General features: G+C 40.1%; 1 protein-coding gene across 1 annotated transcript; it reads left to right on the plus strand.

Annotated features, from left to right (window-relative positions):
- The first annotated feature begins 9,644 nt into the window (after positions 1-9,644).
- On the plus strand, positions 9,645-19,784 carry 4930519L02Rik (RIKEN cDNA 4930519L02 gene). Its single transcript, NM_029164.2, has 3 exons — positions 9,645-9,988; positions 17,202-17,225; positions 19,533-19,784. Exons 1-3 carry the CDS (start codon positions 9,736-9,738, stop codon positions 19,562-19,564), a joined length of 309 nt encoding a protein of 102 aa, NP_083440.2. The 5' UTR covers positions 9,645-9,735; the 3' UTR covers positions 19,565-19,784.
- The last annotated feature ends 2,818 nt before the right edge of the window (positions 19,785-22,602 follow it).

The following is a 22,602-nucleotide window of genomic DNA, read 5'->3' on the forward strand; positions in this document are numbered from 1 at the left end:
GCTTTGGGCAATTTCGTGTAATTACAGTCACCCGCCTTCCATTGTGCTTAGTGTGTTCTAGCTATGCCTGGGAAAGTTAATCAAAAAACAAAGAGAAAGTCTGTGATGGGTAATGAGGCTACAAAAGTGTCTCCGCTGCTCCTTAGTTGGCCCCGTCTTTGGGGATGGACTCTGAATTGCTGCCTTCAAAACAGCGTCCCATTCAAAATGCCAGTCATTCTCTCCTAGCAAAGAAGGAAAAGGGAGTTTTTTAATTTTAGAAATTTCGGAATTGGAAAGTGAAAGGAAGGCGGTGTGCTTCCTATTGTCATTTATCCCTTACTCGTAACCACAGAAGACACCAGGTCAGTCCTCCCGTCCCCCAGATGGCCTTTATCTCTCCTTACCACAGAGAGAAGGGCAGTTTCTCTTCTCCTGGTCCTCTTGATTGTTTTGGAGCAATGTCATATTAAGAGCGTGTTAAAAACATACCCAGTGCTATGTTCTTCTCATCTCTTGGGGAGTAGAGGCAAGAAGAGCAGGGGTTCCAAGGGACCCTTGGCTACACAGGGGTTCCAGGCTAGCATGGACTGTATCTCTGTTGACCACACCACCATGCCCCTTCCACATGAGAGATAAATGGCCACGGTGAGGGGAGGTGGGAGAGGGGAGGAAGATTGGAGGGAGGTTGATTATAGGACTTCCCTACTCTCCACCCTTGCCTCAGAGTCTAATATCAAGTACTAGAGCTGTCACAGTCACAGTAGATCTGTGCATTTTGTAAAAGGCTTCATTCAGTCCACTTCAGATATCCCCTGTGACGACACCAGTGCAAACCCTACACCGTGCAGCAACGTTTGTATCATTAATATTAGCCAGCCCTTATGAAGAAAATCTCTGGACGGCTTTCATTTCTTACTTTGCTTTTTGGAAAAGCTAGAGAAGGTGTAGGCTGGGACAGGGCTTGACAGGAACTCCTGAGGAACCAGAGGCTTTACTGAAGCGCTGATGACCACAGCAGGAGGTTTCTAGAGCATGGCCGCAGTGTGTTGTCTGTGCAAATTTGTGGTATTTGTAGCCATTCCTGTCAGACAAGAGGAGCTTTCTGCAGAAAGCACACGTCGTTTGCTTCTGCAGCCTAAACGACCCCATGTTTCTCAGCTGTTGGAGTGAGCTGTGTGGAGAGACAGCATGCTTCTTCCTCTCCATACAGGGCAGTGGAATTTGGGAACGCATGCTGAAGGAGGAGTGACCATTAGTCTCTGGCATCAGACAACTTCTTGGGATAGTGATAGTGGTGGCTAAGACCTTATTGAGAAAAATAATTCAGTTGTTCAAATTTGGGCTTAGATCATGCTGTATCTGGTCTAGTCTGTGGCAAGGAGCCATCCTTTTACTTTGCAGAGAGATGTCCAGTCAGGGAATGATGTCGATGCAGCCTGTCTTTACTGATCCTCCGACACGATAAGAGTTGGCTAATATATATCACTCACAGCATGTGAGCCCAGAAGTTGTTTTTTTTTCCTCTTAAATCTATTTAAACGTATTTCCTTGACAATCCAAATGATAAGAACTGTTAGTCTATTAAATATGCAAATGCTCTATCAACATCAGCTACTTGAACAAAGGCGTGCACACTCAGCTTTTCTGAAACTGAACAGAGTCCACATATTTCTGTTTCTATTTTACCTTCTTGGATGATACAAATTTGGTGTGCCAAGCTTCAGCAAGCAGCTGAGCCCATAAATGAGAGGTCAGTGTGTCCAAAGTTCCAGCTTTGGTAGCTTCAAGGTCATAGAGAGATTTTTAGCAAATAATTAGACATTCGTGATTTGGAGGGCAACCAGAAGCATAGAGTGAAAGAGGCTAGCATGAGTGGCCATATTTTAAACATTCAGACCTAGTAAATTGCCCGGGACTCCACTGAGGCATCATATTTTATTACTGTAAAATTTGGGGCCTTATGAAATTAGGATAATGCTAATTACAAAATCAGCACTGCGGTGTCATGAAAAGATCACTAACTCAGGAAATTAGGAGACGAGTCTTAGTCTCAGCTAATAATCATTAATCATTTCTTCACTTCTGAGCAATTACTGTTTACCATGGTAGGTATTCCTGCAGGCAACTGCTCTAGCCTGCACACTGAGGCAGCAGGGAGCTGCTATCATGCCCCGCTCAACCTGAAGAAAATGTTCAGAGACTGACTCTCCCAAGGTCACTAAGTCTTAAACAACACAATTAGAAATGAACCTTTACTAGCTATATCCAACTCAGGGCCTATGAGCTGAGAATAGCCTTGAATGAAGTCCAACTCAAAATTATGGGATTCCTTTTCTGATAAAACTTGTTTTTCTTTTTTAAAAAGATTTATTTATTATTATATCTGAGTACACTGTAGCTGTCTTCAGATGCACCAGGACAGAATGTCAGATCTCATTATAGATGGTTGTGAGTCACCATGTGGTTGCTGGGATTTGAACTCAGGACCTTTGGAAGAGCAGTCAGTGCTCTTAACTGCTGAGCCATCTCTCCAGCCCCCAAACTAGTTTTTCTTAAAACTTGATTATGAGGTTCTTGACCATGAACTCTGTAGATTACAACTGTTGTCTTGTGATGTCAGCAAGTTGGACATGTTTGCCTGACTCCTGAGATGACATCACTGGATTCTCTCTCTTCAGCCACTCCTCTTGCCTGCAATGCCTTGGCATAGCTTTGGTCATTCCTTAAGTCAGGCCTAAGGATGGCTTTCTCAGAACTTTCAGGACACACCTACCCAAGAGCTTACCTCTTTGCAACTTTATGGTCCTTCCTAATGTGCTTAGTTGGCACCTGTCTGTGTGTCTGTCCCAGTCTCCACGGCCTTTGCCACTTCCTTTCTTTTGAGACTCCTATTTTGATTGTGATTTCCCCCTTTCCAAAATTTAGAAGAAAAAAGTGTTTAAAACCAGTATGTACCTGATTGACAAAATTTATTATTTAAAAATACTGGCTCCACGTATCTTTCTTAAGAACTAACACTTTACAGGCCACGTTAACGTTTATCATGAGTGTGCATTTGTTCTCATGTATTAAATCTGTTTGACAGTTTCTTGTGTGTACATATTTACAGTACATTCTGATTTCTGTTGCTCCATCTTCTTCCCACCAGATTGTTATATCCCTTCTCGCTACAAGTCCCACTTTCAAAGCCAGCTAGCCCCAGCTTCCCCAGCGGTGGTAACTATTTAAATTTTATGTCTGGCCTTCAAGTGTGCGCTTTGTGTATTGTGTAACTTATTCTCATATTTGTAATCAATGCATAATGCCATTTAAAAATAATCTAAGTACTGTTATTATATATGTTAAAAACTCCATACATTTTTAAATGAGTCTTATTGGTACACTTAGATCTAATGTAGTCATTTAAGTTGCTGCTGTTGTTGATTTTCATAAGCATTAATGTACTTGTTTAATCCTTCCTCCATAGATGTAGTGTTTACTGAATATAACCTTTTGGAGTTGTTCTATGCTAGCTTTCGATTCCTATGAATGGTTTGAGAAGTTTTAGTGTGTTTTCACTTGGTCCCATTACTTTGAGCCTGTAGTGGGAAGGTATGATCTGAGAGCAACATGTGGTGGTAAAAGCCCATTTACATTGTGGTAACCAAGAAGCAAAGAGACAAAGGAACAGCATTGGGATACCATTGTCATCTTCCTTAGCATATCCTCCTCACCCAACTTCTTTCCATTTGGCCTTATCTCTTTATGGTTCCACTATGTCCCCAAAGTGCCACAGGTGGTAAGCAATATTTTAACATATGGGCTCGGGGTTTCAAATTCAAACTATGGCAGATGTTTTACCCTTCACTTCCCAAGAACAAATCCATTGATTAAGAGATTGTGGTACATGCTTCGATTCAGTAGGCATTCAACAGGTGTGTACTGAATAGATCCATGAAATTTCTCTGGGAAGCTAATGTCGTTGAGTTTCAGCAGGCTAAAATGGTTAGAGATAGTTAGAGGGTGAGTTCAGGGTGTTACTTGAAATGGCTCCTCACTCTCTTGCTTTATAGAGATGGAAAGTGGGGTAATAAAGTACTATTTAAAATGATTCCAGGATGAGCATCGTCAAGCTACTACAATGTTGCCATACTAATATTTTTAAGGAATGGTAAGAGAAAATATTGATGAAACTATGGGCCAAGCTATTTATTAAGTGCATTTCAATGTACCTGACAGTCTCATGCCACTTGTGGCTGCACAGCTAAAATGATATCTACTCCAAACTAAGCCTTTCCCAGGGCTCATCTTGGGGAAATTTAGTTACTCTTGGATATTTGATTTTCAACATGTCGAAACCAACATTTCTTTTTTTCTTTTTAATTTTTTATTAGGTATTTTCCTCGTTTACATTTCCAATGCTATCCCAAAAGTCTCCCATACCCACCCCCCACACTCCCCTACCAACCCACTCCCCCTTTTGGGCCCTGGCGTTCCCCTGTACTGGGGCAAATAAAATTTGTAAGTCCAATGGGCCTCTCTTTCCAGTGGCCATCTTTTGATACATATGCAGCTAGAGACAAGAGCTCTGGGGTACTGGTTAGTTCATATTGTTGTTCCACCTATAGGGTCGCAGTTCCCTTTAGCTCCTTGGGTACTTTCACTAGCTCCTCCATTGGGGGCCCTGTGATCCATCCAATAGCTGACTCTGAGCATCCACTTCTGTGTTTGCTAGGCCCCAGCATAGTCTCACAAGAGACAGCTATATCTGGGTCCTTTCAGCAAAATCTAGCTAGTGTATGCAATGGTGTCAGGATTTGGAAGCTGATTATGGGATGGATTTCTGGGTATGGCAATCACTAGATGGTCCATCCTTTCATCACAGCTCCAAATTCTGTCTCTGTAAATCATTCCATGGGTGTTTTGTTCCCATTTTTAAGAAGGGGCAAAGTGTCCACACTTTGGTCTTCATTCTTCTTGAGTTTCATTCGTTCAGCAAATTGTATCTTATATCTTGGGTATCCTAAGTTTCTGGGCTAATATCCACTTATCAGTGAGTACATATTGTGTGAGTTCCTTTGTGATTGGGTTACCTCACTCAGGATGATGCCCTCCAGGTCCATCCATTTGCCTAGGAATTTCATAAATTCATTTTTTTAATAGCTGAGTAGTACTCCATTGTGTAAATGTATCACATTTTCTGTATCCATTCCTCTGTTGAGGGGCATCTGGGTTCTTTCCAGCTTCTGGCTATTACAAATAAGGCTGCTATGAACATAGTGGAGCATGCGTCCTTCTTACTGGTTGGGACATCTTCTGGATATATGCCCAGGAGAGGTATTGCTGGATCCTCCGGAAGTACTATGTCCAGTTTTCTGAGGAACCGCCAGACTGATTTCCAGAGTGGTTGTACAAGCTTGCAATCCCACCAACAATGGAGGAGTGTTCCTTTTTCTCCACATCCTCGCCAGCATCTGCTGTCACCTGAATTTTTGATCTTAGCCATTCTGACTGGTGTGAGGTGGAATCTTAGGGTTGTTTTGATTTGAATTTCCCTGATGATTAAGGATGTTGAACATTTTTTCAGGTGCTTCTCTGCCATTTGGTATTCCTCAGGTGAGAATTCTTTGTTCGGCTCTGAGCCCCATTTTTTAATGGGGTTATTTGATTTTCTGGAGTCCACCTTCTTGAGTTCTTTATATATATTGGATATTAGTTCCCTATCCGATTTGGGATAGGTAAAGATCCTTTCCCAATCTGTTGGTGGTCTTTTTGTCTTATTGACAGTGTCTTTTGCCTTGCAGAAGCTTTGCAATTTTATGAGGTCCCATTTATTGATTTTCGATCTTACAGCACAAGCAATTGCTGTTCTATTCAGGAATTTTCCCCCTGTACCCATATCTTTGAGGCTTTTCTCTACTTTCTCCTCTATAAGTTTCAGTGTCTCTAGTTTTATGTGGAGTTCCTTAATCCACTTAGATTTGACCTTAGTACAAGGAGATAGAAATGGATCAATTCGCATTCTTCTAAATGATAACAGCCAGTTGTGCCAGCACCATTTGTTGAAAATGCTGTCTTTTTTCCACTGGATGGTTTTAGCTCCCTTGTCAAAGATCAAGTGACCATAGGTGTGTGGGTTCATTTCTGGGTCTTCAATTCTGTTCCATTGGTCTACTTGTCTGTCACTATACCAGTACCATGCAGTTTTTTTTTTTTTTTTATTACAATTGCTCTGTAGTACAGCTTTAGGTCAGGCAGGGTGATTCCACCAGAGGTTCTTTTATCCTTGAGAAGAGTTTTTGCTATCCTCGGTTTTTTGTTATTCCAGATGAATCTGCCGTTTGCTCTTTCTAATTCATTGAAGAATTGAGTTGGAATTTTGATGGGGATTGCATTGAATCTGTAGATTGCTTTTGGCAAGATAGCCATTTTTACTATATTGATCCTGCCAATCCATGAGCATGGGAGATCTCTCCATCTTCTGAGATCTTCTTTAATTTCTTTCTTCAGAGACTTGAAGTTCTTATCATACAGATCTTTCACTTCCTTAGTTAGAGTCACGCCAAGGTATTTTATATTTTTGTGACTATTGCGAAGGGTGTTGTTTCCCTAATTTCTTTCTCAGCCTGTTTATCCTTTGTGTACAGAAAGGCCATTGACTTGTTTGAGTTAATTTTATATCCAGCTACTTCATTGAAGCTGTTTATCAGGCTTAGGAGTTCTCTGGTGGAATTTTTAGGGTCACTTATATATACTATCATATCATCTGCAAAAAGTGATATTTTGACTTCTTTCTTTCCAATTTGTATCCCCTTTATCTCCTTTTATTGTCGAATTGCTCTGGCTAGGACTTCAAGTACAATGTTGAATAGGTAGGGAGAGAGTGGAGAGCCTTGTCTAGTCCCTGATTTTAGTGGGATTGCTTCCAGCTTCTCTCCATTTATTTTGATGTTGGCTACTGCTTTGCTGTAGATTGCTTTTATCATGTTTAGGTATGGGACTTGAATTCCTGATCTTTTCAAGACTTTTATCATGAATGCGTGTTGGATTTTGTCAAATGCTTTCTCAGCATCTAACGAGATGATCATGTGGTTTTTGTCTTTGAGTTTGTTTATATAATGGATTACGTTGATGGATTTCTGTATATTGAACTATCCCTGCATCCCTGGGATGAAATCTACTTTGTCAGGATGGATGATTGTTTTGATGTGTTCTTGGATTCGGTTAGCAAGAACTTTATGGAGGATTTTTGCATTTATATTCATAAGGGAAATTGGTCTGAAGTTCTCTATCTTTGTTGGGTCTTTTGTGGTTTAGGTATCAGAGTAATTGTGGATTCATAGAATGAGTTGGGTAGAGTACCTTCTGTTTCTATTTTGTGGAATAGTTTGTGAAGAACTGGGATTAGATCTTCTTGAAGGTCTGATAGAACTCTGCACTAAACCCATCTGGTCCTGGGCTTTTTTTGGTTGGGAGACTATTAATGACTGCTTCTATTTCCTTCGGGGATATAGGACTGTTTAGATCATTAACCTGATCTTGATTTAACTTTGGTACTTGGTATCTGTCTAGAAACTTGTCCATTTCATACAGGTTCTCCAGTTTTGTTGAGTATAGCCTTTTGTGGAAGGATCTGATGGTGTTTTGGATTTCTTCAGGATTTGTTGTTATGTATCCCTTTTCATTTCTGATTTTGTTAATTAGGATGCTTTCCCTATGTCCTCTAGTGAGTCTGGCTAAGGGTTTATCTATCTTGTTGATTTTCTCAAAGAACCAGCTCCTTGATTGGTTGATTCCTTGAATAGTTCCTCTTTTTTCCACTTGGTTGATTTCACCCCTGAGTTTGATTGTTTCCTGCTGTCTACTCCTCTTGGGTGAATTTGCTTCCTTTTGTTCTAGAGCTTTTAGGTGTGTTTTCAAGCTGCTAATGTGTGCTCTCTCTAGTTTCTTTTTTGGATGCACTCAGAGGTATGAGTTTTCCTCTTAGAAATGCTTTCATTGTGTCCCATAAGTTTGGGTATGTTGTGGCTTCATTTCATTAAACTCCAAAAAGTCCTTAATTTCTTTCTTTATTCCTTCCTTGACCAAGGTATCATTGAGAAGAGTGTTGTTCAGTTTCGACGTGAATGTTGGCTTTCTATTATTTATTTTGTTATTGAAGATCAGCCTTAGTCCATGGTGATCTAATAGGATGCATGGGACAATTTCAATATTTTTGTATCTGTTGAGGCTTGTTTTGTGACCAATTATGTGGTCAATTTTGGAGAAGGTACCATGAGGTGCTGAGAAGAAGGTATATCCTTTTGTTTTAGGATAAAATGTTGTGTAGATATCTGTCAGATCCATTTGTTTCAGAACTTCTGTTAGTTTCACTGTGTCCTTATTTCGTTTCTGTTTCCATGATCTGTCCATTGGTGAAAGTGGTGTGTTGAAGTCTCCCAGTATTATTGTGTGAGGTGCAATGTGTGCTTTGAGCTTTACTAAAGTTTCTTTAATGAATGTGGCTGCCCTTGCATTTGGAGCATAGATATTCAGAATTGTTAGTTCCTTTTGTAGGATTTTACCTTTGATGAGTATGAAGTGCCCCTCCTTGTCTTTTTTGATGACTTTGGATTTTATTAGATATTAGAATATTAGATTTTATTAGATATTAGAATGGCTCCTCCAGCTTGTTTCTTCATACCATTTGCTTGGAAACTTGTTTTCCAGCCTTTCATCCTTAGGTAGTGTCTATCTTTTTCTCTGAGATGAATTTCCTCTAAGCAGCAAAATGTTGGGTCTTGTTTGTGTAGCCAGTTTGTTAGTCTATGTCTTTTTATTGGGGAGTTGAGACCATTGATATTAAGAGATATTAAGGAACAGTAATTGTTGCTTCCTGTTATTTTTGTTGTTAAAGTTGGCATTCTGTTCTTGTGGCTGTCTTCTTTTAGGTTTGTTGAGTAATTACCTTCTTGCTTTTTCTAGGGCATATTTTCCGTCCTTGTATTGTATTTTTTGTTTGTTTGTTTGTTTGTTTTTGTTTTTTGTTTTTTTTTTCTGTTATTATCCTCTGAAGGGCTGGATTCTTGGAAAGATAATGTGTGAATTTGGTTTTGCCCTGGAATACTTTGGTTTCTCCATCTATGGTAATTGACAGTTTGGCTGGGTATAGTAGCCTGGGCTGGCATTTGTATTCTCTTAGTTTCTGTATAACATCTGTCCAGGCTCGTCTGGCTTTCATAGTCTCTGGTGAAAAATCTGGTGTAATTCTGATAGGCTTGCCTTTATATGTTACTTGACTTTTTTCCCTTACTGCTTTTAGTATTCTATCTTTATTTAGTGCATTTGATGTTCTGATTATTATGTGTCTGGAGGAATTTCTTTTCTGGTCCAGTCTATTTGGAGTTCTGTAGGCTTCTTGTATGTTCATGGGCATCTCTTTCTTTAGAGTTGGGAAGTTTTCTTCTATAATTTTGTTGAAGATATTTGCCAGCCCTTTAAGTTGAAAATCTTCATTCTCATCAACTCCTATCATCCGTAGGTTTGGTCTTCTCATTGTGTCCTGGATTTCCTGGATGTTTTGAGTTAGGATCTTTTTGCATTTTCCATTTTCTTTGATTGTTGTGTCGATGTTCTCTATGGAATCTTCTGCATCTGAGATTCTCTCTTCCATCTCTTGTATTCTGTTGCTGATGCTCACATCTATGGTTCCAGATTTTTTTCCTAGGTTTTCTATCTCCAGTGTTGCCTCACTTTGGGTTCTTTATTGTGTCTACTTCCCTTTTTAGGTCTTGGATGGTTTTATTCAATTCCATCACCTGTTTGGTTGTGTTTTCCTGCAATTCTTTAAGGGATTTTTGTGCTTCCTCTTTAATATCTTCTACCTGTTTAGTAGTGTTCTCCTGTATTTCTTTAAGTGAGTTATTTAAGTCCTTCTTGATGTCCTCTACCATCATCATGAGATATGCTTTTAAATCCGGGTCTAGCTTTTTGGGTGTGTTGGGGTGCCCTGGACTGGGCGAAGTGGGAGTGCTGGGTTCTGATGATGGTGAGTGGTCTTGGTTTCTATTAGTAAGATTCTTACGTTTACCTTTCGCCATCTGGTAATCTCTGGAGTTAGTTGTTATAGTTGTCTCTGTTTCGAGATTGTTCCTCTGGTGATTTTTTTACCCTCTATCAGCAGACCTGGGAGACTAGCTCTCTCCTCTGAGTTTCAGTGGTCAGAGCAGTCTCTGCACACAAGCTCTCCTCTTACAGGGAAGGTGCACAGTTATCTGGTGTTTGGACCTCCTCCTGGCTGAAGATGTAGGCCCAAAACAGGACCTTTCCCAGAAGCTCTGTTGCTTTGGCCTGTCCCAGAAGCTGTTGTTTCAGTAGTCCACACTCTCACCTGTGCAGACTACTTTCTGCGGAGTTCTGGAACCAAGATGGCTCCCGAAAATCCTGAGGCTAAGGCATCCCAGGCCGGGCGGACACCTGTCCTCTGGCCGGGAAGGTGGCCAGATGTCTGGAGCCCGAAAACGGTGCTACCTCAGAAGCTCTGTGGCTCTCGCCTGTCCCAGAAGCCATCAGCCTCTGCAGTCCACACTCTCACCCGTGCAGACCACCCTCTGTGGAGTCCCGGAACCAAGATGGCCCGCGCGGATCCTCCCAATATTTCTTAATATAGCCATTGCTTTTACCCTCGAGTCATCTTCTTCTTCTTCTTCTTCTTCTTCTTCTTCTTCTTCTTCTTCTTCTTCTTCTTCTTCTTCTTCTTCTTCCTCCTCCTCCTCCTCCTCCTCCTCCTCCTCCTCCTCCTTCTTCTTCTTCTTTTTCTTCTTTTTCTTCTTCTTCTCCTTCTTCTTTTAGACAGGGTTTCTCTGTGTAGCCCTGGCTGTCCTGGAACTCACTCTGTAGACCAGACTGGCACTTCTTATTCACTCACATTTTTTGTTACTTTCTGATTATTGTGCATGAAGAAGTTATCCAATAATGGGAAGAGTAGTCAGATCAGAATAAAGAGTTAGTATAAGGAATAAATGAGTTAATAAAATTTTAGAGTGATATCTGGAATATAGGCAGAGTTTAAACACTTAGATATTGATCGTTTTACAGTCATTGTAGTAGAAACATGACATAGTAATTTTTAAGGATTCATTCCAAATTTCTAGGATAAGTCTAAAACTCTTATTTCTGTGTTTCCCCAAAACAAGATTATTGTTTTTCTGAGGATTCTAGTGAGTGAAGGTCATGAATTTCCCCAATAAACTATGTGTCAGGCAGGAGTGTTGGATGACTAAGAAGAGGTTGAAGGGCAAGACATTGATTGGCTCTTTAAAACAAAGTGTATTGGGCATTTGATTAGACATATACCTTCATATGATGTTGCTTATAATTTGATGACAACCGGACCACTCTTCCTTCTGTCTACTCACCGAATATTAAATAATTGCCAGGCATCTAAGATGGGTTCAGATATTGGTAATGAATTAACCAACAAATAGAAAAAGATTATCTGTTCTCTTGTGACTTATATTTCAATGGAAGAGGCAGAAAATAAGCTAAACATACAACCTTTAAATTAAATAGAACATTGGCAGGTGACACTTGCAATGGAAAAAGACATGTAAATGAAGGTAATGAAGATGAGGTGAACCTGGGGGTTCAGTTGCAAGTATTGAATAGTATACTTAGGGTAGGATTCATTTAAAATAAGAGAAATAAACAATGATATGAAGGGATGAGGAATTAGTAATACACACCTCTTCAGAAGCGAGCATCAAGCTTTGGCTCTTATATTTCAAGTAAGGAGACTTATGTAACTGGACAGGAGTGAGAAAAGCAGAGAACAAGAGGGGAAATTTGAGAAGTTATGGAGAACCAAACATGGAGAGCCTTGAAAGCTATCATGAAAACTTTGCCAACCCTTCACATGGGCTCGAGCTAGGCTTTTAAGATCACCTTTGTTATCATATTTCTATGGTGCTAACAAATTTTAAGAGGAAATTTCCAGGAGCAGAGAGACAGTTTCGGTGCACACAAATACTGGTGATGCTCATCAGAGGAGAATGATGGTAGAGGTGGTGTTATATACTGATTGATTACAAGTACTGTATGAAGGAAATGAAGAGCCAACTATGACCCAGAAGATGGTTTTGACATAGCATCTGATAACACTGGACAGCTGCCCTAGCTGGATGAGGCTTGGGAAAGAACATCAAGCATTCTTGGTTCTCAAGATCTTTGAGTCTTCTGGATCTGTATGTCTGGCATTCAGTGAGGAAGCCTTAGTGAGCTAAGTGGGGCTACCACATGCCAGGTGAAAAATTCATATATATGAGGGGGTGGTTGCAGTCATCAAATGCTGAGGATGGTTCACATGGACAAGGAATAACAGATTGTGAAATGCAAATTGGAAAATAATTTGACAAACTTGAGGTTAGTGTTTCCATTGAATGTGTAGGAAACAGATAGAGAGCAAGGTGGAGAAGGTGGATCAGAGATCCTAAATTATGCAGTATAAAAAGTAGATAAATGAGATTAGTCTCTAAATGGGATTTGGACATCTTTCTTTTTGAATTTTCTTTCCTTTGTCCAATAACATACCCTAAACAACAAAGTTGAATTTCCCTGTCTTCCTTTCAAAGAACTTCTATATGCAACCACTGTAAATCTCAACACCTTAGAATGAGAAATGAGTTTTTAATGTAATTACATGGGTTTGTCTATTTGCATCGCACAACTGAATTGGCATGAAACTGAAAACTTTTGGAAGTATAAAAGGCTTTTAGACATGACATAGTCCAACCCGTAAGTGTCAGAGGTAGATGTAAGAAGAGTAATGACTTCTTTCAGGTGTAATTTGTTGGATGGCAGCAATGGCTACTGAATCCAGGTTTTCTATTCTAGAACCTTTTCTGTTGTACAACCTCATGCATGTATATTTGTAGAGGTAATCTTTTGTGCAATGCCTATCAATTAAAAAAATCTATCACCAATGAGCTGAGGCTGGAAATAAAAGGTGGGAGTTCTGAGAGAGAGAGAGACAGAGATAGACACACACACACACACACACACACACACACAGAGAGAGAGAGAGAGAGAGAGAGACAGAGAGAGAGAGACAGAGACAGAGAGAGAGAGACAGAGAGAGAGAGACAGAGAGATTCTGGGAAAGAGTGAGGAGAGGAGATTCTTCCCAGTACCCTGGAAGAAGATGATCATGTGAAACTGAGGATCTGTCCTGTGGCAAAACTTAGAATAGAATAAAGGCATGATCAAGTTATGAGCTAGTCAGGAATGATCCAAGGCTTTTGGCCTAGTCATTTATTCATATGTAACAAGTCTCAGAGTCATTATTTCATGGAACTTGGTGTGGATGGAAAGACCCATGATTGCAGATGGCTCCACTCCATATGTCTCTGTACAGATAGGCTAAACACAACATGTACAGATGGCAATTGAAGACTCGTGGAAATCTTAATAAATGTCTGTATGGACAAATGAACGAATGAATTTAAATTGAACACAGAGGATACGAGTCACATGTAAGACGTCCAGTGGAGGACCCTCCACACATCTGAGTTTGGAGGTGTGCTCTGGGGTGCTCCAGGAAGACATACACAGCTCCATGGACAATAAGCAAGAACTGCAGAGTCCCACATGCGTACTCACTATTTCGAGATCACCTCTTAGAAGCAAATGCGAGCTATTAATGGATGTTAATGGAAGACACCTAGGATGGTAAAATGCTTTCCTAGTAAGAATCGGAACAGTGACTCCTTTAAAAAAATGCTCTGGCAACATAAGAAAACCAGTGACCCGGGGGCGGCAGGCTTACAACTCACAGAAAATAACCAGATAGGAGAGGTTTCAACTTGCTGGAACTCTTATTATATGCTCGAGTGGCTCCTGAAACAAAAGAAGACTGCGTTTGATTGTTTAGGAAAGTATGAGATAAACAGAGCATACATTTTCTGACATCTTCTGACTGTAATCCGATAGTGCTATTATATCGGTCTTTGCTCATTTTAGGGTCACGTGACAAAGGGGATTTTAGTGGTGCTTAAGTTCTGCACATAAATAAATAATGTTAAGGCTCTCGCTTAACTCACGCCCCTCAATTTTTCATACATACTTGCTGCTTTTCTTCAGGAGAGGAAAATGCACGTTACTGTTCTCTTGGAATCATTCCATGCCTTTTTTATGTTTTTCCTTTCTCCTTTGAAAGATTCCCCCCTCACACTGCATAAATAGAAATGTCCCTGAGATTCATTTGATTTCATGGATGGTGGAGTACTCATTTCAAATAACTTTGGGAAAACCAGATAAAACAGCCAGACTCGACTGCATTACCTGATTTAGTGCCTGGGACTGAGACTAGACGGCTGTAAGAAATTGGGGTAGGAAACACGAGTTCTCTTGCTTTCCAAGTTCTGTGCTTTAGATCCAGTGGAGGCTAGTGTAGTCAAAACTTATCACCATCTGATTGCCTGTTCACTGTTGCAAGGGAAATCAGTGCATTGCCCTGTTTGGTGGCTGGTAGAAGGGAAAATACTCTCACCCTGGTGCTAAATGGCAGTGTGGAGAGAGCTGGCTGCAAGAGGTGACTGCTCTTTCTGTCTTCCTTCAGCCACTGCTTTATCAGGGTGAAGGCTTATTGAAGAAGTAGTTGAAGGAACACCTCTGTTTATCAGGCTGTATCTATTCTTCGGAGAGAAAGAGGCCATCTATTTCCAGAGCTGTCAATCTGGTACCCCCAGCCACTACTATAAGCCATTTCAATTTATTTCTTCAGTTCCTTACACTTTGCCGAGTGTTTATTGTAAAGATGTATTAACCAGTAAGATGCCTGTAAGACAAATAGCACTCAACTTTGGGAAGAGATAGCAACTTTTGCAAAGGCACCAATGATGGTTTAAATAGGAGAAAAAAGGTTGTCGTTCTTAGGCTTGCTTTCTCTGTAGCCCAGCCATTCTGCTGGCTTGCTTTCAATGTATAGCTTTCATCTTCTGTTAACTGTGGGTTAGCTACTTCTACTTTCTTATAAGCATCCAGTGCCACTTACTCGGGTCTCACTCACTTTTAATATTTGACTTGTATTTAGGCTCTATGCCACCATTTTTCTACCTATAAGGAAGGATATATTGTTTTATATTCATATAACAATATTGGGCCTCTCTGCTTGTGTATGAAAACTCATAGCAAGTCAGGTTATTATTAGAGCAGGAATAGATTCCTTGGTTGGACTAGCTGAGATTAGCTGATTCTTTAGCTTCAAGACATTTACATGAAATTCCAGGGCATGCTTTGGAATGCCAGTTTCCCTTGACAGAAACCCTAAGCATAAGGCAGAGAGAGAGAGACACTTAGTTCCCCTTTTCCTCCTCATGCAAAAAAAAAATCATTCATGATAGGTTTACATGATCTAAGTGGGTAGTGTCTAGATCAGTATACAGTTCCTCATGTTGTGGCGAGCCTAACCATAAAATTACTTTCATTGCTGCTTCATAATTGTAACTTTGCTACTGTAATGTAAATATCTGTGTTTTCTGATGTTTGACCTTCAAAGGGGTCACAACCACAGGTTGAGAACCACAGGTCTAGATAGATCCTTGGCAGTATTCTAGGTAGGCACAGCATTTTATAGCCTGATTGAGCTACTGCCTAAGTATTTACTAATTGAAAAGTATAGGAACGAGGCAAGATCTCATATAGCCCATACTCGACTCAAACATGTCTTCAGCTAAGGGTGACTTTCAACTCCTCATTTGTCTGCCTCTACCTCTAACTGCTGACATTATAGGTATTTATCACCACAGGTAGTACGTGTGGTGTTTCAGGATCTAACCCAGGGCTTCCTGTCTGCTAAGTAAACACGGTAACAAAACACCATACTCAAGACCCAGCTCCCAGAATGGTATAAATTGAGGGGAAAAAATCTGTATGCTTTTCTGTTTGGCAAAGCTTTAAGAATTTCACTTTTAAAATGATAGAGAAATGAAGAGGTGACACGGTTTGTTCCTGGCCCTTTGTAGTTTGGTGCTGAGTCATGACTCCACTCTGAGCTCAGACTTACTTCACCAACTGAAAATCATGCTTATTTCTTGTTCATGTGTAGATGATTCTCAGGTTTCCTTGAAAATCCGAAGCAGTTTTCAAAAAATTGGACAGTGGGTACATGTACTAGAAATATGGACCGTTTTTTATGTTTTCCTTTATTTAGAAATAAAAGTCTGGAGTACTTTGATCTTGAGGGCCGGTCGTTTCTTCCTTGTGTCACAGAATTGGCATTCTAAGCTGGCGAGAGGCTGTCCAGGAGCTAGGTGGCACGGTCAGACCTTCAGTTTCTTTCACTCTCTTATCCTTTTGACTTCCCCCAATGTCAATCTGGTAGAGATTTTATTTTGAAGACTCCATGATCATGGCTCAGCCCTGAGCTTTCCATTTTCCTCTTTAGGATCTCCTTGCTTTACAGATTGTCATCTTGGGTCTTTTGGGTGTTGCTCCAAAGCTCTGGTTTCTCCCATGGCTCCATGGCCTATGAGTCTCTGCTGAATTCAAGTCTGTCTTTCCCCAATCACCAAATCTCTTTCCTCTTCAGATAGTTATAATGTTTATATCAATCATTATAAAATCCGCATGACTTTGCATTTTTATCCAATGTTTCACATTCCACAATAACAAGAGCTTCCACAGGCTACAATAAGTCAGAAAATACCTATTAGATGCTTTAAGAAGAAATGAGTAAGCTGAGTCCCCTCCTCATGAAATGAGTACTTTGGCCCCTCCTTGCTCCCCTGCTCTCTCTGCCCCTTCTCTCTCTGACTCTTATCTTCCTAACCCCTTTCTCCCTTTCTCCACTCCCCTTACCCCTTTCTCCACTTGTTCCTGGCTGTTCTCTCTCTCTCTCTCTCTCTCTCTCTCTCTCTCTCTCTCTCTCTCTCTCTCTCTCTCTCCTTCCTTCTCATCTCCCCATTCCCATGCCTCCAAACAAACTCTATTCTATACTATACCCATTGTATGGCTGTGGCTGGTACCTCAGGGGGAAGGGATGCCTCAGCATGGGCCAGCCGAGGCACCCCTCCCTACCACCTCACCATACCTTGCTCTATCAAACATATCCTGGTCTCTTTCTATAAAGACAACACTCTCCTTCCCTCTTTTCAATCCATGATCGTAATTTTTGACCTACTGTTGCAATAGGATTAAGAATCCAAAGCACACGGGAGAAAATATTTAACATCTTCTACTCATTAATGCAATGTTTTCTGCTCCAGATTTCAAAGCTTCACCAAGTAAAGGTAAAGTCTACCTAAAAAACAAACAACAAACAAACAAACAAACTGGAAAAACAAAAATACCCAAAGACCAAATATATGAGTTTGCCATGATTCTGATTATGAGAAAATTCCCAATTTTGCTTAGCGGTACTGAGGTGAAGAAGAAGGGTATGAGTGAGCTTGAGAAGTGACTTGGGTTGCTCAGCTAGTGAGTACCGAGAAAGAGGTTTAAATCTTACTTTGACCCTCCACAGTCCTAATTGTAACTCCCCCCCCCACCCCACTTACTAATACCTGGCTTTGTTATTGAACTTTTTTGCACATAGATGCCAAATATAGAATAGCATTTAGTCCTATGTGCTTAATGCTATGCACACCTTACCAGAGGGAACACCTGAAAAATTCTGCTGACATTTGACAGAATAGAAGAGTGGACAAACCAACGATTAGAGTAGTCCCTAAGAGTACTACTAATAGGTAAAGATGCATACATAGAAACATCGTTTAAAATTCTACTTTCTGTTTTGATAGCCTAAGTAGGCCACCTCTGTTTAGACCATGGTCTTTGTTTAAGAACAAGCCTTCTTTCTCCCTTAGATTTCTGCCACCCAGAGATGGAAGGTGTTTTGAACGTCCTATGTGTCCCTATCATTGACAGCCATGAATCTCCTTTTCAAGAATGGCTTTAGATTCACAATAAGATCATCATTCATGTATATGTGTGGGAGCCACATGCTACTACATATATGGATAACATAAAGTAAACATGATATGAACCTGGGAAAAATCAGACTGAGGTTCCAGCAGGACAAAAGAAGCACTAGGCTAGCACTTCCTCACTTCCTGAGTTTGTAGTTAGTCTGCTAATGCTTGGTCAATTCCTAGTCAGACAGATTATTCTGTGACCCTTTTTCTGAAAACTAGAATTATCTTCTAGGACATTGCAGCTTATATGGTTCTAGAAATTTCAGCTACCAGCCCCAAGTCTAGATTTGGTCACATTTATCTGCTTGAAGCCCTTTTGTATTTTGAGATTTTAATTGACTGTGTGCAAAAGCCCGGCAGCCACCATGAGGTTAGTCCTGGTAGGGTGAAGGATGCATTGTTCTAGATTTTCAACTTGGTATTTCATTTCTTTGTCTGCAAGATTTTGATGATGTAAATGGTTCTTAAATTTTGGAGTCCAGAGCCTCCTGCTACAAACTAACAGATTCTGTGGCTATAGTTCCTGGAAAATCACGAGTATCTACAAGTTCAAATGGTTCACATAACATCTAATAGACTCCCAGAAGCCCAAGGACCCCAGGCTAAGCATCTCAGGACAAGACAATGCTGGGGTTCTCTTCTAAGTCAAACATTCTATTGTTCCAAGTTTCCTGTGATGATTTGGGTGATAGTCATGATGCAACTAAAAATGAGCTACAAATTATTATTAAATTTTATCTTTGTACCTATAAATGACAAAATATTGTCAGAGTCTCTCCTCTCTCTCTCTCTCTCTCTCTCTCTCTCTCTCTCTCTCTCTCTCTCTCCTTTCTTTCTTTCTTTTTTTTTGTAGCCCCTTTGAATTTTAGCTGGCCTTTAGAATCACCTGGGGGAGCTTTTAAAACTCTCAATGCCTGGCCACACCCCACATCACTTAAATCAGAATGTCTAGAGGTGGGTACCAGCTATCAGTTTATTAAAACTCCCTAGGAGATTCCACTGTACAGCCAGGTTGAGTCAGTGCTCTGCCATGATTAAAACAGCGTCAGAAGTTGCAGATAACAGGAACATCAACCCTCAGCTGAAGATGAAAGGACTCCCATTCTCTCTCTGCTTTCAAATGCCAGGCATTGAACACTGAATTTCCAGCTGAAAATAAGGGTTTTAAAACTCTCATGTGTAATCACACCTCCATGTGCTATACTTTTGGGTACGCCGGACAAGTGTGACCAATACAAAGTTGTCTCCCTGGTGCTGTGGAGATGTGGGAAGAGCTGCTTCAGAACCTGGGCTGCTCTGCCTCAAGCACACATCATGAAATGTTTGTTTTCCACACAAGAACAATTACCATTGTCATATTCCAAACTGTGTGCAAATTGTTTTATTATAAACTCACTGTTGGTCTCTATTTAACTGGGAACTCATTCACTCTAAATTTATCTACTCTCTCTGCATGGCATTGATGTTTGCCGGCAATGCTAGACTTGTTTCACTTACAGGAAAAAGATTCCATGAAAAACGGGCAATGCTCTCAGCTGGCTGATTAATAATCTGGAGAGGGTCTCTGGAAACTAACTTGTGTGCTAACTCTTCCCACCCTTTCTCTAATTTTGACTTTTAAAGGAACTCAGAAATCCAGACAACAGTTTTCATGAAGCTGATCAGCAGGAGCTTCCTCTGCCAGGCCTGCTCCCCAAAGGAAGAACGCTCAGAGCCAGGCCTTGGAGATGAGAGATGAGATGCGTAATGAAGAGCTGTTTGTTTTCTAGAGATCTACAAGTCAATTTGGGATGCTTCATCGGCCAAGTTTCTATCTCTGTACTAGGCAACCATTACATGTTTACAGTTTGAATAAAATGTCCATCCTTGCTTTCCATGGGCATCTGTACCTTGTTCAAACCACTCTGCAATTTCAGGCAGACAAAGGCTTCCAAGTCACAAGGCCTGTTTGCGTAATAGAAGCCCATTAAGATTGAGCAGAGGCAGCATGTATTATAGTGATTTCTCCCTTTGTGGGTTTCGCAATTTTCCTCCCAAGCTTTGGTGCTTGAAGATGGCATTTTCAAAACTGGAATTAACTACCAGAAAATGTATGACACATAGTTGCCTGCAACCAGTTGGTAGCCCAGGGGACCTCACTGAGCCATGGCTGTTTACCAGTTCTTTTTAGAGGAAGGATAAACTTTAACAGGTTGCTTCATTTATATGGCTTCAGGGGGTTATAATTATTATTTTTAATAGATGTTTTTCAAATTCAGACCTGAGGAGAAAGCCTGTTATGACTCTTCACTACGCAGTACAATCTGAGTGTAAATTTGAAGCTATCAGGGGGCTCCTGATGTCCATAGTGACTGTTGCTACTTCAGACATTGCCAATGTAAACAGATCACCCATTAATAATGACTTCAGACATTGTATTTTTTTATTACATGGAGCAATGGTATACATGTGTATGTGCAATTATCTCCTATGTTTGTTACATTTGAAAACTTGCTAAAATTTTATTGCCTAATCTTGATAGAAGTTAGAAGAACTAACTAAACAAAACCAAAGGCATTCTGTTTTACCAGTGATGCCATTCACCAGGTAGCAGAGCACTGGCGTTTGTGTGGGTTTTGGTTCCTACACAGCATATAAGTGCTCAATAATGACATGGAATAAAAATTTAAAAAATCTGCAACACGCATTTGAACAGATGAGTCAAATCCAGAGTGGATTGTGTGTGCTTTCTTTTTCTTCAATTTAGTTTTCTTCCTATGAAATGGACAGTAAACATTTTAACCATTACCACGTCTAAATGATACAATCATAGATTCAATTTTTGTGGTACTGGGCACTGGGTTTTGCCCATGGTGTATCACTAAACCAGTGATACACCACTGATCTGAGCCCTCTTTGGCGGCATTCAGTACTTATTTATGTAACCATGGTAACATCTTTGAATTTTTTATCTGAAGTGTAAACTTCCTGTTCCTCAATTGATCAGTACATTGCAGATCATTCCCTAGCAGATGTCAGTGGACACAGGCAGTCTTACATATGGGTAACATTTGTCATGTTCCTTTACATGTATGTTGGGTTGTATGTCACCAGTATTCATGTCTCAGAGTTTGACTGCATCTACAGATAGGTTGTTGAAACAGTGAATGAATTATAAGATGCCAAGAAGGTGAGCCCTTATCCAGTGTGGTGGTATTCCCATAAAAAGGGGAAATTTGGATACTGTTAAGTACAGAGAGAAGATATGGTGAACATGTCCATTTATAAATCAAGGAGAGATGGGCTCAGGAAAAGCCAACTGCTGAGACTTGACCTTAGACTTGTAGCATCCTGAGCTGGAAAAACATAAATTTCTGTTGTTTTTCTGCTGGTTGCATGATGGCCCCTCTAACAAATGAATACACTTTTTCCCCTATTACTTTTGTATTTTAAATGGAACTAGTCATGGGAAGCTTAAAACATACTAAGCTTTCAAAGTGCTATTTTTGACTACAAAAGATGATGGTGTACATATGTGTGTGAAATTAATTTTTACATTTGAAAACACAGACCACTAATAGTTCTAATTTTTTTAAACCCAAATTTCTTCTTTCTTTGATATTATCAGCTGTGTATTTCTTAGTTTGGTCAATATATTAAACAAGAGATCTTTCTGGAAGTCCTATAAGTTAGAAAAATCTATCGTGTTCATATCTAGTCACTGAAGGAAAACATTCTATCTATGGCTTATGTCTGTATCATTTAAAATGGAATTTGAGGAGGAAATACCTAGGGCTCCAGACTGATGTAAACTGTGCGTATACATGGTTCATGCATTTACTTGCTCCGCTCTTCTCAATTTGCCTTTCCTAATTTTTTTATTGCAATGCAGAAATACAAAGATACTTAAACAGAGGAATGACTAAAGCTTTGTCCGTGTCGCAGGATAACACTGTACACTGAGATCTAAGTTCAGGGTAGAGGGAATCAAGCTCACTTTAGTTAGTCAGCTGGGACAAGCACTAGCTTCCAAGGGGACACTGTTGTCTTCCGGCTGTCCCCTCACTTCACAGCCACAGCCTGGGCGAAACAGGCTATTGCTAGAGAGGTTAGGCTTTGAGTCACAAAAGCTTCCAAACACTAAACAGTCTTTTAAAATCCAAATCCTACTTAGAGAAGGTTGGAACTACTGTGGGAAGGCACTGAAAGTGACTTTGGTTAAGGTCACCTTTAGCTTGAGAATGAAGAAAATATAACAAATGAAGCAGTCTTTTCCTTGGGACAATGATATGGGTTACCTCAGGCCATTTCATAATTAACAATTAAAAGCAGTAACTCTCCAAGGATTTGGGCATTAGGCATGGACCCTAGATGTTCTGGAATTTCTTTATTTCAGAAAGTTCAATGTCCTGTGAGGTCAATACACAAAAGTCCCTGCACAGACAAACTCAATGAAGAGTCATATGGTAATAGTGTGTGGCCATGATGTGATTAGCCATCTTGCAAGTCTGCAACTTGTCATGTCTCTATAGAAATGCATGAATAAACATATTGTCTTGATATTAATCATAACTATATTATAGGCACTTCTGACTATATACTCTAGACATTAATGTATCATTTCATTATATATTATAAAATAAATACATATGAAGTGGAAAGATTTTTGGCATGCTTCAGGGTCACCATTATATGCATTAATTATCCTTTCTTT

This window comes from Mus musculus, chromosome 3 (genome assembly GCF_000001635.26).
Source record: "Mus musculus strain C57BL/6J chromosome 3, GRCm38.p6 C57BL/6J".
Classification (NCBI taxonomy): domain Eukaryota; kingdom Metazoa; phylum Chordata; class Mammalia; order Rodentia; family Muridae; genus Mus; species Mus musculus.